The sequence below is a fragment of the Haliotis rubra genome, unplaced genomic scaffold, assembly GCF_003918875.1.
Source record: "Haliotis rubra isolate DU_JTF1 unplaced genomic scaffold, ASM391887v1 Scf2213, whole genome shotgun sequence".
Classification (NCBI taxonomy): Eukaryota; Metazoa; Mollusca; class Gastropoda; order Lepetellida; family Haliotidae; genus Haliotis; species Haliotis rubra.
The window spans coordinates 29,313-45,028 of record NW_025766241.1 but is presented as its reverse complement, the minus strand read 5'-3'; the positions used below and the strand labels follow the sequence as shown (position 1 = coordinate 45,028).

At 37.1% G+C, this 15,716-nt stretch overlaps 1 protein-coding gene and 1 pseudogene across 1 annotated transcript; both read right to left on the bottom strand.

Annotated features, from left to right (window-relative positions):
- Positions 1–1,886: 1,886 nt before the first annotated feature.
- On the bottom strand, positions 1,887–5,803 carry LOC124277454 (annotated as a pseudogene).
- Positions 5,804–7,333: 1,530 nt separating this feature from the next.
- On the bottom strand, positions 7,334–8,926 carry LOC124277453. Its single transcript, XM_046713151.1, has 4 exons — positions 8,918–8,926; positions 8,626–8,853; positions 7,972–8,152; positions 7,334–7,455 (listed from the first exon to the last, which is right to left on the bottom strand). Exons 1-4 carry the CDS (start codon positions 8,924–8,926, stop codon positions 7,334–7,336), a joined length of 540 nt encoding a protein of 179 aa, XP_046569107.1.
- Positions 8,927–15,716: the final 6,790 nt, after the last annotated feature.

The window sequence follows — 15,716 nt, the reverse complement described above, 5'->3', positions numbered from 1 at the left end:
AGACTCCAGTTGGAGACGTGCAGTTGAGATCATTCCTGTCTTACCAGGTACATTCCATCACAAGAGTAAGTCAGTATCACCAAAGTATCTATGGGGATCTGGGCTGCTTGTTGAAATAAAACACTAAAGGGATCTGGCGCCCAGGCTCACTGACTTGGTATATGCATGTCATTGTATCCAAAATGTGCAGATCAAATCCCATGCTGTCGATCGCTATATTGTCAGACCCAGAAGTATTTATTTTGTAGAACACATCATACCTGCAATATTGCTGAGAGCAGCAAGTAACAAGCAAACGTCAAAATTTATATACATGATTTTATTGTGATTTTATACATTATCAAAGTTATTCTGTCAATAAGACATATTTCTGAAATGATACTCATGCCAATCATTCTGACATCATAGTTTTTATGAGAAAGTAAGTTAAAAATTATAACTAATTGAGAAATGTTTAATTACCACAGTAACAGTGGTGGCAGTTAAATATCACACCTGTCCTTTAAGAGCACAAGTACTGTGTCACAATTTGTTTTTGTATGAATTATTAGTGTAATTTAAAAACATGAAACACGATGAACACATGAACATGATTGACATTATTTCAAATAACCCATTTCTTCTCTAATTGAAATATGCAGGGACATAAGGTTGCCACAAGACAGAAATGCCCAGTGTCATATTTGACATAAAATACATTTTCCATCCCTTTATCAATAGCCTCTATATTAAGAGTCAAATACAATGGAATTTGAGTTAAGGGAAAGCAGGCAAGAAGAATTTCCTACAATATAATCAGGGATTTACCTGGAGTCCTGTATTTGAAGGTACCTGGGACTCATATTCTTAATCTATTTTACAACAAAATGGGGTCCCAGACACTTAAATATTATTATTAATACTGTTATTGTATTGTGTATCATGATCATCACATTGTTACAGTAATTAAATTGCAAATGATACCATAACCCAGCTAGTTACAAACTCAGTCATAACTTATTGTTATTTGATTGGAATTTTTACAAAAAGTATTTGCACTTTTTCTGTGTCCCTGTGAATGCGCTACTAAATTTTGTTGTGTCCTTTGTTAATTTTTATGCGTATAGGACACAGGAATTTGCGTCTTGTAAATCCCTGATAATATACATAATATCTGACAATTTCAATCATAAGTTTCATAAATAACCGCTCAGTTTCCATGTAATATGGAACATATTGCCATACATTAATTTGTAGTGCAGAGATTATTTCATATGTGTGATTGCCACAGGCCAGTGTACATTACAACTGCAGAGAAATTGACACAGTTGGGTGCAAGGAAAATGCAATGCCCTAAGCCAACGGATATATATGTACGTAAATAATTTTATACATAATTTTCTTGGATAACAAATGTTTGAATTTCATCATACTGGGATTATGCCTCAGTCCCAAAACTCAATCAATATATAACATACTGAAAGAACATTGATGTTGCAACTGTAATTGTCACAAAACTGAAGCATATTGCATATTACGAATATAACCTTTTATATTTTCAGTAAGTTTCAACCAGAACATCAAAGTATGGCACATAAAATTTATGTCAACATTCACTATAAACTACAGCACTTAGGGCCTCAAATACACTGGTAGAGCAAATAGTGATGACAAACAGAGGGTACCCCACATCATATGGGTTTACAATGGAACCTTCAAAGTGTAAGATAATATCTTTACTGCATGCCCTCTAAAGAGTGAGCTAGGTCCTTCTGCAATATGAATCAAGTTTCATTACTTACAAGTGCTGAAAAGTTAAGTTGATTCATAAGTCCTGATACACAGATACATGTACCACAGTTTGATAGTTATTGGTAAAAGTGATAGAGAGCCTTAGCTAACTCTGAAAATAAGATACATTTTTCATTGATTCATAAGAACATTTGAGTGAATCAGTATATGCTGATATAATGGAGATTCATAGTTAAATTTGTAGTGCTTATTCATGTTTATCAGTGACAAAAATATTTTGGAACAAAGTCATACAAGCACAAACAGTCCAAATCTGATTAATTCTTCCAAATAATGAAGTTGGTATTCTGTGTGCTACAATCTTGAATTTCTTAATCTTAGCTATAAGGCGTTCTATATGGATACGGTGTGCTGCAATTTTCTCAGTGGCAAGAGTTTCAGTAGAAGTCATTTGGGTTTCTGAAGAAACAAAAGGTGGAATGTTTAACTCTTAACCTAATTCTGAAAGCTCGTCCTCTATTGTAAAACCCTTATCAGCCATAACTGCATCTCCTTCTTTGATGTAACCATGAGTAAGGAGCACCTTTAACACATCATAAAACCAGACTGTTCTGTTAATGCCTTATCTTAGATTGAACCAGTGAAAAGTTCTGAGACAAATGTTAGAGAGCCATTTGGATCACACCCAACAAGACATTTCAAGGTAGTACTTGATTTATAGTCACTGTACAGCTGACTCTGAAGTCCAAGAGCACATGGAGTTTGAGTTCTTAACTCCAGTACCATCAATAATAATAACAGAATTTGGAAAGTCTCTTTGAATCCTCTTGGCATGTTTGAAATGATGGTATCTCTGTGTGGCCATAATGATAACTGTCCTAGTTTCAAGTACATGTGTTCTACCCAGGCATTAAATACTGCACCACTCGACTGTAATGTCAAATGAAATCTCACAGCTATATCTTTGAGACCAAAATTGTGCCATAAACGACAAAGTGTCAAAACAAACAGTTCTCAGCTGATAAAGTACGAATATCACAACGTCCCTTTCATAGGTCATGGAAAAGCTCCCATCTCCTGGTACTAAAACTGTAAGAGTGCCAAAAACGGATGTATGTTATGCCAGTGTAATATCTAAAAAGGTTTTTAATTTTCCAGCTTTCCCTTTGACTGTCTCTACCCCAAATTTCTGTCCTTTGCTAACTTCTCCTTTAAGTTTCTTTATTTCCTCATCCTTAAGGGTGGTTGATTTCTGCAAAGCATCAATCATCACTTGCTGCTGTTCAACCTGGGCTCGAAAGTTGACTATTGTTGCGGTCAGATTCAGGAAATCAAGTGGAGATATCCCTGCAACACAAAAAGTTGTCACATACATGATACCAACCAACACAAATCTCAATGTTTTACTTAAAAACACACTCATTTACACACTCATAAACTTTACAACACAAATCGTTTTGATATGATGTTTTACTCTCTCAGACAAGAAATATCAAACCTGTAACAACACTGGCTCACACTCAATGCAAAGTGGAATCATTCCCAAAGACATCACCTATCAAACTACCAACTGAGTTTCAGGTACTCAACGATGGATATGCTGTGGCTGATCCTGAACAATTAGAGAGAGACACCAGGGGTCAGTCCTACAGTCTCCTCTGGAGGTCATCCAGATCAACGAGACTAACTGCTTCAAATTTTGGAAAGATTATCAACAGAAAAAAAGGCCAACTACTGCCTTCTTGGACACCTTATTTCCTAAGGAGAAACAAACAATATATGCCAAGCCTCTAGAGTATGGCAAAAAACATGAAAATTCTGCTAAGTCCAAATATTTGGAAACATTTCACTCTGCCCATATGCATGATTGTGGCCTGATTGTAAACCCTGAATTCAGCTTTCTAGGAGCTACTCCTGATGCAAAACTATGCTGTACTGTTGGGACTGGCATTGTAGAGGTAAAATGTCCATACACTGAAAGGAACTCAACCATTGAGGAGGCATGTACAAATGATCAATTCTTTCTGCAGAAAGATCAAAGTGGATCTATACATTTACTTAGGAATCATATGCATTATGTGCAGATTCAAGGTCAGCTTCTCATTTCAGGTGCTGATTTTTGTGAATTTATAGTGTACACTCAGAAAGATTTACATGTGGAAAGAGTGTATCCTGACTTGCCATTCGTGGCAAACATGCTACAAAAACTCTGTCAGTTTTTAAGGACTTTTACAAAACCTCACCTAGCTCATGCTATGTAATATGTTATCATTTCATGATATATGCTCACAGTTGCACAGGATACTTACATGTTTGCTCTGTTTGGGTACTGGAACTTTGGCTGGAAGGCAGATTATCATTTCCTCTGTTATCTGTGTCAATCAGTACACTGAAAGTTGTAAAATGTATTCCATATAAGGCCTTGTGAAACATTTGCAGATTGTATTATGTAACATATGCTATATTTTGGATTACATACTATGTTTTGCTTTCAGAGAACAACTGTCTTGTCTACAGATATGGTATATAGGACAATATGCAATGTTGCAATACAACATGTATTCATATAATGATGTAATGATGGGCCAGACATATTTGCATCCAATATTTTGCAAAAGTGTAGCGTGAGGCATTCCATTTTGTCATGCCACTGTTCAAGGCACCTGGGTATATTCAGTGCTGACAGATGTGGGATTACTTGAAGGGTTAATGTGAGGTCAGACTGTGCATATTGTCCATTTCATTAAGTAAATAGAAAGGACACAAAAATTAATGTAATGTAACCAACAAATGGTCATGGTTACAAATAATTCTGAAAAACAAAACAAATCATGATGTGACAATCATGTCATTAATGGTATTGATTGGTTGATTGAAAGCAAGCATATTACCACCAGGTACTGTGAACGTCACCTGCAAAGAAAACAGAGAAACCACAAAGCATCGCATTCTCTAGACTAACGCTTAGTACCAATATATATATATAATTTGATAGTAACAAACAAACCCATTTAAATTGAAAAGGAGTCCCAGGGAGACCAGAGATTCAGAACCTAAGAACCTGAACCTAAGGAAATCTAGACTTGCTCCAATTAGGGCTTTAGCACTGCAGAGAAGGCTAGGTAGTAGGGAAAATAATATAGTTCAGGGACTGTGAGACAGACTATGATTTCTCATACAAATCCATGTAGTATGGGGTGAACTATGTGTTAACATTCCTAAGTTTGTTTATAATTCTCTACAGGTTCACATTGTAGTTTGAAATGTATGTTGAATATGTGTATATATTTGTCACATGTACCAAATCTTTTCTAAAACAAAATCATATTTGTTATGTAGAGGTGCATCGATCAATGTCTGTGATATTTCTTTTGAGTGTGGACATGGAGGGTAGATCTGCATGAATTTGTTCCTAAAATTGAAAATACTTTGTTATTTGTTTTGCATTATCATCTATTTTGTTAGTACTGCATTGGTCAGTGTCTGTGATATTTCTTTAGACTGTGTTATGACAATATCCTCAGGTGTTTCCAATGAAAATGTGTGCTGAAGACATCCATCGATAGTGTGTGATAATTGTAAAAACATTAAAATATATCCACATAATAAACATGGAGGATATATTTGCATGGATGTGTTCCTAAAATTGAAAATACTTTGTTATTTATTTTGCATTATCATCTATTTTGTTAGTACTATTGGTCATGTCTGTGATATATGTGAGTGTGTTATGGCAATGTCATCAGGTTTGTCAACTGACAGTATGTGCTGCAGACATTTATTGTTAAACAGCATCATAAAAAATTAAAATAAACTTGGATGATGAAGTCGAATGAACAATTAAAAGACTTTGTGCTATGTATTTCTGCGTTGGAACAATGTTGTCCATAGGTGTAACACATTAAACATGTTATGTGTGGCACATTAAATATAAATTTGCTCACCTGACACTAGGCTCAATCGATTGAATGCCACTGCCCAGGCACCGTCGCTTCGGGGGAGGTCTCACTGGTTTGATGGCGCTTCCATCGGCACTGATTGGGTCTGTAAACTCTTTCGTGGGGATATCCATTCACAAAATGCTAACAAATATTTTAAAAAATAGATACACTAAACAACAGAATTATCACCTATACGATTACATTGCCTTGGTAGGAACACGACGTTTAGCTTGCTGAACTACTTAGTACTTTGGTGGTTGTAGCGAATTAAGAATTGTCAACCAGTATCGTTATATAGCCAAAGAAAACGCTGCCGTGCGACAATATATTGCGTCCGTAAACATATAATCCGAAGATATATCAATATGAATACGGTCATATGCTAGAAAGACCAGTTTATACCTACACTACACTCAGTCATACCTTGGAGCAGACGAACTTGTGTTTGTTTATGTTGCCGACATTCAGTTGTCCGTGGGGTCGGCCACACGCTCTAATCCACCGCGAGCACTTCTCAAACTTGGTTTTCGGCTTTGGGAAATGGCGGAAATGGACATTAATGACTCTATCTGGGTACCTTTCGTCCGAATTGCATGTACCCCAAGCGCAGCGCTTCACCATTTCCAAAAACTCGCTGACAGTTATGTCCTTAGATACACAAAAGCTTGGGGTGCAATAGGTACCAAATGGCGCCTTAGCGACAAGCTGTGCAGCAGTAAAGGCGCGGAGCGTGCTGATTGGTTAATTGATTCAGCATCGGAACTATGCATAGTGGAACGTTCTGAAAGCGCTTAGTGACCCAACGTTGTCACCCAACGTTTGGCAGGTAAGTCCAACTTCGAAACCGCTGTACGCACCGTAAATACCGCTTACTGCGCCAAGTAAAAGAATCCATTTTAAATGGGTAATGCAGTGATAGTAATGCATCAGTGTCAGTGTCTAGGTAGTATTATCAGTATTCAGCAACAGCCCAGCTAACATGACACTACTGGGCCCGTACTGGTATTATAAAAGACCACAATATAGGCTTGATAACGTATCTCAGTACCGGACCTGTAACGTTTTGCACATTGGCGTGGAAATGGCCCAGTACAAATAGCAACACACTGGCGTTGTACTGGCAGTGTACTGGTCTTGTACTGGCCCCGTATATGTGATTTTGTGTACTGGTACCATAGCACTTTTACATTCTGGACCCTTTTGTATGAAACCACACTAGACCTGTGTCAGCCTTGACCAAGGAGACTAAATCTACATTGCTCCAGTCCATGGCCACCCAGCTGTTAAGTGGGCACTGTGAAGGAGGCGACGCGCCTCCCCCAGAGGATGCACTCAAAATTTCATGTATCATGATGTAAATAGACAGTGCAAATGTACACGAACTATGTCCATTGTTCCCCCAAAGGAATCTCGGTTACATGTAAAATTTTATAACAGCAAACTGTTAACTGGCACGAGTTCAACAACTGATACAGTGCTAGGATTCATCTATAAAACATGTCACTAATGTGACTAATTGGAAGCAAAACCCTCTGTATTCAATTTGCTAAGCATGCTAAAAGGAAAACAAAAGGGATAAAGAAAACATCTTTTATATGATCTCATATACAGCATATTGCAGTTACTCAGACATGTTATCGCGAGTGGTGACCGCAGCCTCCTTAGTCAGTAGCCTTTTCTTTCGGCCCCGTCCCTGTCCCCGAATTTCTCAGCCAAAGCATCATCTCACTGTGAGCCTCCTTTTCTGTTGCTGTTGTAAGCAGGGGATTTTTGAGAACAGCTCCTAAAACATAGTTGAATATGATATTAATTTTCATTAACATCAAACCTGAAAAATAAAGTTCCAATTATTCTGCACACCTGTCAAACTTAATATGCAATGCCTTATTCTTTTAATAAAGCTTTAACATTATAAGAATGGTTGCCCTGGAAACTTGGTCTTACTGCAGTTTCCAAGTCACTGTAGCTCATCTAGATCAAAACGAAACATCAGGGCCGTACCAATCCTACATACCAAATTTCTGCTTAATCACTGCAGAAATAAATGATCAATGAGTAAAACTGGCATTTTCAATATGGTGACCATATTTGAAATCTGATTGGAATGACCACCATTAATGTCACATATGGTTCAATATATTGACTAGGCACTCCAGCTGAAGTGCTAACTTTCATTGACATATTCCTTTAATTCTCCAAAATATGGCTGGAATATTGCCGATGTGACTATAAATTTCAACTCACTTCGATTCTCAAATCTACATAATCCGGAACTATATATGAGAGCTATTTTACTCACTAGTGATTGCAGCACATAGCTGAAAATTAGCAAATGCTTTCTTGCTTGGTCCATTGTTCTTCCAACATTTTTGTCCCAGCCAGTTATATTGAGAAGTAATAGTATGTCCAAGGACATACTTCATGGTTCTTTGGACGGTTTCCTTTACGGTGCTTCCGCCAATAAGCTTTAGGCGATCAACCTGTGAAAATATCAAATGTTTCGGTCACTAAGTAAAGTTGCTGGGTATTAGGAGGGTAACATTTTGAAAAAGGTCATCAAGACAATTATTTGCAAAACAGGACAACAACATTTTAGAATAAGGTGAAAAGTCTAAATAACTTATACAAAATGGGATCAAAATGAACCCATGATAACAGTAACGTGTATTTTGAAATGATTTTAAGCAGGCATGATTAATACTTGTGAAATTGCACTGAGAACAATTTGAGCATGTCAGTCTGCTTACAAACAAAGGTACAACTGGACTATATAATCTAGTAGTATACGCTTGAGAAGTAGTATTGCTAGTAGACCTTAATCTACTACTCCTAAACTTATCACAATTATAAAATGCCAGATGATTTAATGTATCTTAGTACAGAATATTTAAATTCATACACCACATGTGCACCAGTGTCAGCAATTTGCCCTAAAAAGAATCTTTAGCCTTACCAAAGACATTCTAAATGCCTTTTCCTTCAGTCTGCCTTCAAGAGCTTCAAGGGCAGCCTCATCAGTTAGTGGAAACTGTACATCTTCCTGGAGGTCCACTGGTGTTCCACTGTTGGACACCTTCAGCAAGATTTCATTGAGGAGTTTCCGTTGAGAAGCAAGCTCTTTTCCAATCTCCACAGCAACTTGCACTGATGAAATGGCTTTTAATGATTGCCCTATCCTTAGCTGAAATATTCAAGTTGGAGCCCTTTTATGACAAGCGACAGGACCGCATATTGAAGAATTCTACTAGACACATGAAAGAGTGAGTGAGTTTACTTTTACGCTGCACTCAGCAATAGTCCAGCTATATGGCGGCGGTCTGACATGAAAGGGATAGTAATATTATTGTAGTTGTTGAGGAGAAAGTAATGAAAAACATAATTACCATTCACTCGTGCTGAATCAGGAGATATAAGTCCTGGTATCAGAGACCCTTCATTAGTACCTGGCATTGCTGTAAGCAGAAACTTCAAATTACACATATAATTTAATTCATGATTCCGCCTGTATTAGATTTGTAAAATCTCACAAACATATTTTAAAAGTGAATCAAGATCGCCAAACTTTATCTTGCACATAAAAGCTATGACATGTGATATATGGCTGTGATGTACTTACACTGTCTGATGTGAGTAGCAGTGGTACTTGACTCTGGGATCCTTGGGAAATCTGATGATGGCATATGGACACTGAACAAAGACCGGGCAGAAGTTGAAGGTCTTGGTGGTGATGCATGTGCTGATGATGTACTGATGCTAATGTTGTCCGGGTAGAGGGAAATACCTGTAACCACCTCAGAAACTGCCGAGGTAGAAGGCATTGAAATCTCTGGTGGCTGTGGAGCTGGTGGTAGAACAGCAGGTCGCACTTTTTTTTTGGTCTGGGTGGTTCATAGTCGTCATCCTCATCCTCACTGGAGGAAACTTGCTTTGGCTTTCGTCTGACGGCCAAACAGAACATAATATTACATGCATACCAAAACAAGATCATACCAAAATAGCACATCCCCAAGCAGATTATTGCTGTAACTCTTGCAATAATAACCTGAGTGGAATAATAGTATGAAATGCTTTATCACCAGTGTGTATCAAACATTACTACAAAATCTCTTTGAAAATTAACAAATATTGTAACCCTATTCGTGATAGACTGCCATTCAGCAAACTGACTGGTGGGGAAAAAGTTCATCTTAGCATAATTGCAAAAAGCACTTACTTTCTCGCTCCTTTACCACAGGAGTCCTCCTCTTCTGTTTGAATGTCTGAAGTGTCTTCAGCAACTTTTAATTTTCTTCTACCGTCTTCATAGCTATCTGCAGATATATAACATCATCCTAGAACAGTCTTTGTGCTGTAGAAACAGGTAAAATAAAATTTATATTCTATGAATTCAAGTGTTCACAAAACTATGATATTTTAATTCAGTAACATCAGCTTCAGAAAACGACAAGAGAATTTAAGGGAAATCAAAATTTACTTACGACAAGCAGCCAACACCCTGATCCTGTATACCGGCCATGTTTTTTCTGCTTCAATTCGCTCCTTTACTGCCTTAACAGCTGCAGTAGAGCGAAGTGGAGGCCAGTAGGTTTTGGTTTGATTCAGCAGCCAATTGGAAGCAACTAACTCTACCTCGTTGCTTTCTTCAAAGACGACGACCACATACATTTTGGCTATAAGAGCAAACTTTCATTTATAAAACAATCTGGATAGATTTCAAAAAGACAAAGTCTCAAATCAAAAGATTTTGACATAAATTCTAAATGCAAGCAAAGACACTTACTAAACAGCTGCAGTAGCAGTTATTCAATCCCATCGGCTATGCTGAGATGTGTGCAATCATCCCACGTCCCAGCTTTACTGACTTAACTGTGAATGGATGTTCTATGTTTGGTACATCAGCAAAGGTTGTGGAATTTCTTATTTTTGAAAGTTAATGCACATGTTTTGTTTACTTTTATGCACGTGTATGGATCATTGGGATTGCAACGAAGTTCCCCTGGTAAGGCATCAGAACATATTTCCCTTTGACACTCTGTATTCTAGAAACTAGGAGCTGATCATTCACATCAGATACTGTGTGAATATCAAGGCGCCTGGAGTCTATGGGATACTGAAAGAATGCTCCTGACGACAACAACGTTTGGTAAACAACGTAGATATCCTCGTCACATTTCAGGATATTTCTCACATAGCAAATGTCCTTGCCTATTTTTTACACAGTTGTTACCTCGTTTGATGTGACAACAAACTCTTTCAGTTTGACCTCTCTATACTGGACACACCCTAAGAAATTGTTACCTGCGGGAAGTGGACCATCACAGTGTTTTAATTTTGCCTGAAATGGTGCAAAACTGTCACACTTCTCTGATGAAGACAACAAAGACTTTTCTCTCAACCTGAGCACCACTTGCTCAAGGACAAAATTGGGTTTTCTAACCAACTTTTTCAGGTATTGGAGAAAATTTTCAAATGGAAATGCAGAAAATGCATCAAGTGGGCCATGACGTCTTACATCCTCAGCGAGATGCACTAAGCCATGGACGTTGTAAACTACCTGATCTGTACCATAAAGCTGACAGAAATGGTGAACAAAAGAGACAAGAAGTTCTTGTGCGTAATCTGCGTACACATTGCAAAATATAGGATTCACAAGAATACCGATTGCAGTTGACAGAAGCATGAAGTTTTTGTACATCTCATTTTGTATCTTGCCCCTCAATACTAAAGGTCCGGTATAAAGCAAGAAAAGCCGAAACTCGGTTGCTTTCCATCTATCAACTTCAGAAAGCGCCCTTGGTTTTCGTGCAAACTCATGTGGCATGTAACAAGTAAGGGACATCAAGGCCTCTGATATTAAGGTTTTCGTTTGGGAGCCTAGACGACAGTGAAGGGGTCCTTTTCTCCAAATCCAAAGCAAGCGTTTCATGACACCAAGACATACCATATGCATGTAGTCAAGTGTGAATTGCGTCACCATGCCAATAGACAACTGCCTCATAGGATTTGGGCCTGTATGATGATCTTCATCTACCATCTCATGAAAGGCTACATCTGTTCTTAAGGGTGCATCAGTTTCTAAGAACACCATTTTCCCTTGATAGGTACCACTCTGTGTACACTTTTCACATCCTGAATAACCAGAATGAGATTTAACCCTTTTAATGAAAGCTCGAGCCGGTGCATCACAAACAAATGATGCTATGTTCACTTTATATATCTTTCCATTGTACACCAAACCATCAGATTGCAACCCCACCATTTCACTGACAAAGTCACTCAGAAATGTTTCAGGGTTAGATGGCTTATGATTTCCTGAAAACAAGCCAATGATGAATGGATCCGATTGACCCTTGTCTTGAATCAGGCCTAAAATTGGCCAAAACTGATCATTTGTACTCTTAAACAAGGGAAGACCATCAACATTTATTTGTATTAGAATGGTATCTAACCTTTGTAAGTGAGTATCCGATGACAACTTCAAAAGAATGTTGGATTTCACACCAAAATGATAGTAGGCCCCACCTGCAATATTCTTAATACCATCTACCTTTCCTGTTTGTAACAAGGTTCTGGGGTCTTTTGGAAGCAATGGGTGAAATTGCTTTAAGCGCGGACAGTAAATGTCCGAGAGCAGTATGAGAAATGTTGTATTTCACTGCCCAGTGTGAAAGAATTTCAAACAACTGCCCATCAACATCATCATCACAATCAAGCTCATCTTCACAACCGCCTTCACAATCAGTATCATCATCACTACCATTTACATGTTGATCATTTCCAGACTGGTAGGTGAAAGAAAATCCAGCACCATCTGTGTTTGTAACACTACTACTACAATTTAAATCTGTGTAGTTAGTTGAACAGTCATGCTCATGTTCATGTTCATCATAGTCTGTACATGTACCAGGTGGAGAATATGTTCTTTGTTGTATATAAGGTGAAATATGTTCCCTTGTGTCTGTTTCTGTCTGTAAAAAACCCTTGTTGAATAATCCGTATGTTTTCTCTTAGCTTAGATTCTATTTTCCTTCGTTTTGTCCAGTACGACATTACTGTAGTTAGATTGTGGTAATGGAACTGCACGGAGATTTTGAATGTGAAGGAAAACAGTTTTGTTTGGAGCAAAACTGAATGGACCCAAAGTGGTAATAGACCTTTTCTAGTACACCTTTATATTAGGCTTAAAGTTACATATGATTTATATGTTGTTTTCAAAGAATACCTACATATTTGGCCAAATGTTTTCCTGACACCTCAACCCCTCACCTCCAGCAGACGACAAAATGGCGGGCACATTTTTAACCCACAATGCAATTCAATTTACCCACAATGCACCATTTACGTTCTGGCCCTGTAGTGGCCCTGTAATGGCCCCGTACCGTATTTCATTACTGTGCCAGTACCGGACCAATAACTTTGTCCTATACTGTATGCAGCATACTGGCCCAGTAACGTAAGACAATGCCTTTAAACAATGTGATGTTGCGACTGGGCCAGTATTAAAACGATACAGTTAAGACAGTACTGTAAAATACATAATGGGCCATTTAGGTTAATACTTAATGCCGTTACTGAAGTTACAAGTGACGAAGGGAGCCGTTATTGGCCCAGTTATGTCATGTTTGCTGGGTTATTGTGGTCTATATATGAAAATACATGACATAATTTGAAAGTTTATAACTTTGAGTATATTTCAAGTTAAATGTTAAGGACGTGTGTAATTACAAATGCACTGTTAATTTCAGAACGCAGATATTCATCTATCAACTATTTTTTGCTGTAAGCAAGTGTGTGATGGGAATACGGTTAGAAGATTACTACACAAAAATTGTTTGAGTCCTCTTTGCCTTACACACCAATTACAGTTATCCTCAAACATGTTTAAGAAAACTATAATTTCACATAAAATAAATTTGTGGTACATGTAATATATGGCACTTTTGATATTCAAATGAATCAGCTACTTAACCTCACCAGGTAATATACAACTTGTAATAATCATATTTTATGCAACTAATTTTCTCTTGTCTCAACTAAAAATACTACTCAACAAAATAGATTTATGATAAGGAAAATTAAATTTCATCTTCAATTTATTATATCTGTGAATTAAACATTCATACCTTTTCATCCAGCTCATTGAGCATAACAGCAAGACCACCGCCAGTCTAAGCTAGCCTCCTTTTCATGAGCTGTGCTCTTTTTTTTACCTGGCATCTGAAATCAAATATTTCATATAGTCTTTTTGGCCACTAACTCATTACAGGTTCTGAATTTTAGGAAACCTAGTTCTTCACTTTGGTATAGAGACAATGTGATATACAATTTAAATGAGATGAAAGAATTTCCTTCTGGAGAAAATGATCATACAATTTTCATCATACAATTTTCATGTATGTCTTTAATTACTCTAGTCTCTTTCATTTACAGAATAACACTTTTGATGTGTAAATATTGAATACATGTACACTGATATCATTTGTGACAGTCAGACGAGTTGGTTGGGTAAGTGTAAAATCATATTATGAATCTTGAGGTCATAGGTAATTTTAAATTGTTGGTTGAATGTATTATTTTCAAGGTTAATCTATCCAAAGACACACACAAGGAATGTTTACCATATGGTTCCACTTCTTGCGGACTTCACCCGCCGATCTAACACCAGCTGTGTTGGTACTTATTCTGAAATATTTCAAATGCTCATATAGTATCCAATATTCTTATCATAAAAAATTATCTGTTTGTCATAATATCAAATTCTTTGAAGAATATGTCACTGATATATTTCAATCATCATTTCATTATCGTCTATGTCATTGTTCTTGCTTCCACATGACTTCTGAAGAGGGTTTTGAAACTTAAATAAAAGCTTAACTATATTCACTTGTCCGTTATGATTTGTTGTACTTGGCTCCAAGTTGGCTTTTTTCATTAATACTTTATTAAATATATGAATTATAATCCAAATTATAAATTGCGTTGATACTTAGTTCAATGGCTATGAACCTGTTTAAGAAATGAGCATGAAAGCCAAATAATAAGAAAACACCAGTTTATTTTGGTGACCTTGACCTTATCTTCAAGGTCACCACGACACTTTTCACTTTTTAACTCTTGTTAACGCGATATCTCATGGACTGTTGTACCCAATGTCTTCAAATTTGGTGACAGTTTACATTGGGGTGTTATAGAGACACCAGTGTATTTGGGTGACCTTGACCTTATCTTCAAGGTCACCACGATACTTTGACCGCTTTTTAAAGGCAATATCTCATAAAACATTGCTTCAACGTTTTCAAGTATGTTGACAGCCTACATTGGGTGATTATGCAGACACCAGTCATTTCAGGGCATCTTGTATGTGACCCAAAAATAAAAAGTAGTAAATATAGATAATTGCCATATCAGTGGCAAACACTTGTTATCAGTTACATTTATTTTCTTTTAGCAAACTTATGTCATCACTTACCTTCTGATATTTCAAGTTGAAGAAAAGTGTCCATCTTACTGTTACCCAGAGACGTTATACGTCTTTGCGTTACCGAATGTGGAATGCGGAAGTAAAGTAGGAAAACAGACTTGGAATATAGTCCACATCATTTGGATCTTTTGATGGTCGACCTGTGTAACAAGAAACAATGAAAACAATACCATATTTGAAATATACGGACATGTCCCTCAAATAAACAAATATTTACTTCCCCATGCCCCAAATTAATTTTAAATTAATTTTATGACCGATTATAGGGTTATAGATTATGTCAGTGTATAGATTATGGCAGATAACTTTCCTCTAAAACACATTGTAAATATTCTGATGCGGATTCTTAACATATATTTGTCTTTAAGAAGTTGATGAGATGTTTTACAGTTGTTCGTGTGTTAAAAGATAGCACAAACTTTCGTAAGCGTCCGAAAACCTGCGCACATTCGAACATACATTAAAATTCAACGGAACAACTATTCATAATAATAACTAGATCTATATTTCTAAGAGAAGGCTATATTTATCACAGCCCTAATTGCAGTGGATAAGTTGCCTAA

What these genes read in the sequence shown, in the direction of transcription:
- LOC124277453 (XM_046713151.1), bottom strand. An exon ending in AGGCATTTAGAATGTCTTTG is followed by an intron (nt 8,153 to 8,625) that starts GTAAGGCTAAAG and finishes ATATTTTCACAG; the next exon opens with GTTGATCGCCTAAAGCTTAT. An exon ending in GCTATGTGCTGCAATCACTA is followed by an intron (nt 7,456 to 7,971) that starts GTGAGTAAAATA and finishes ACTATGTTTTAG; the next exon opens with GAGCTGTTCTCAAAAATCCC.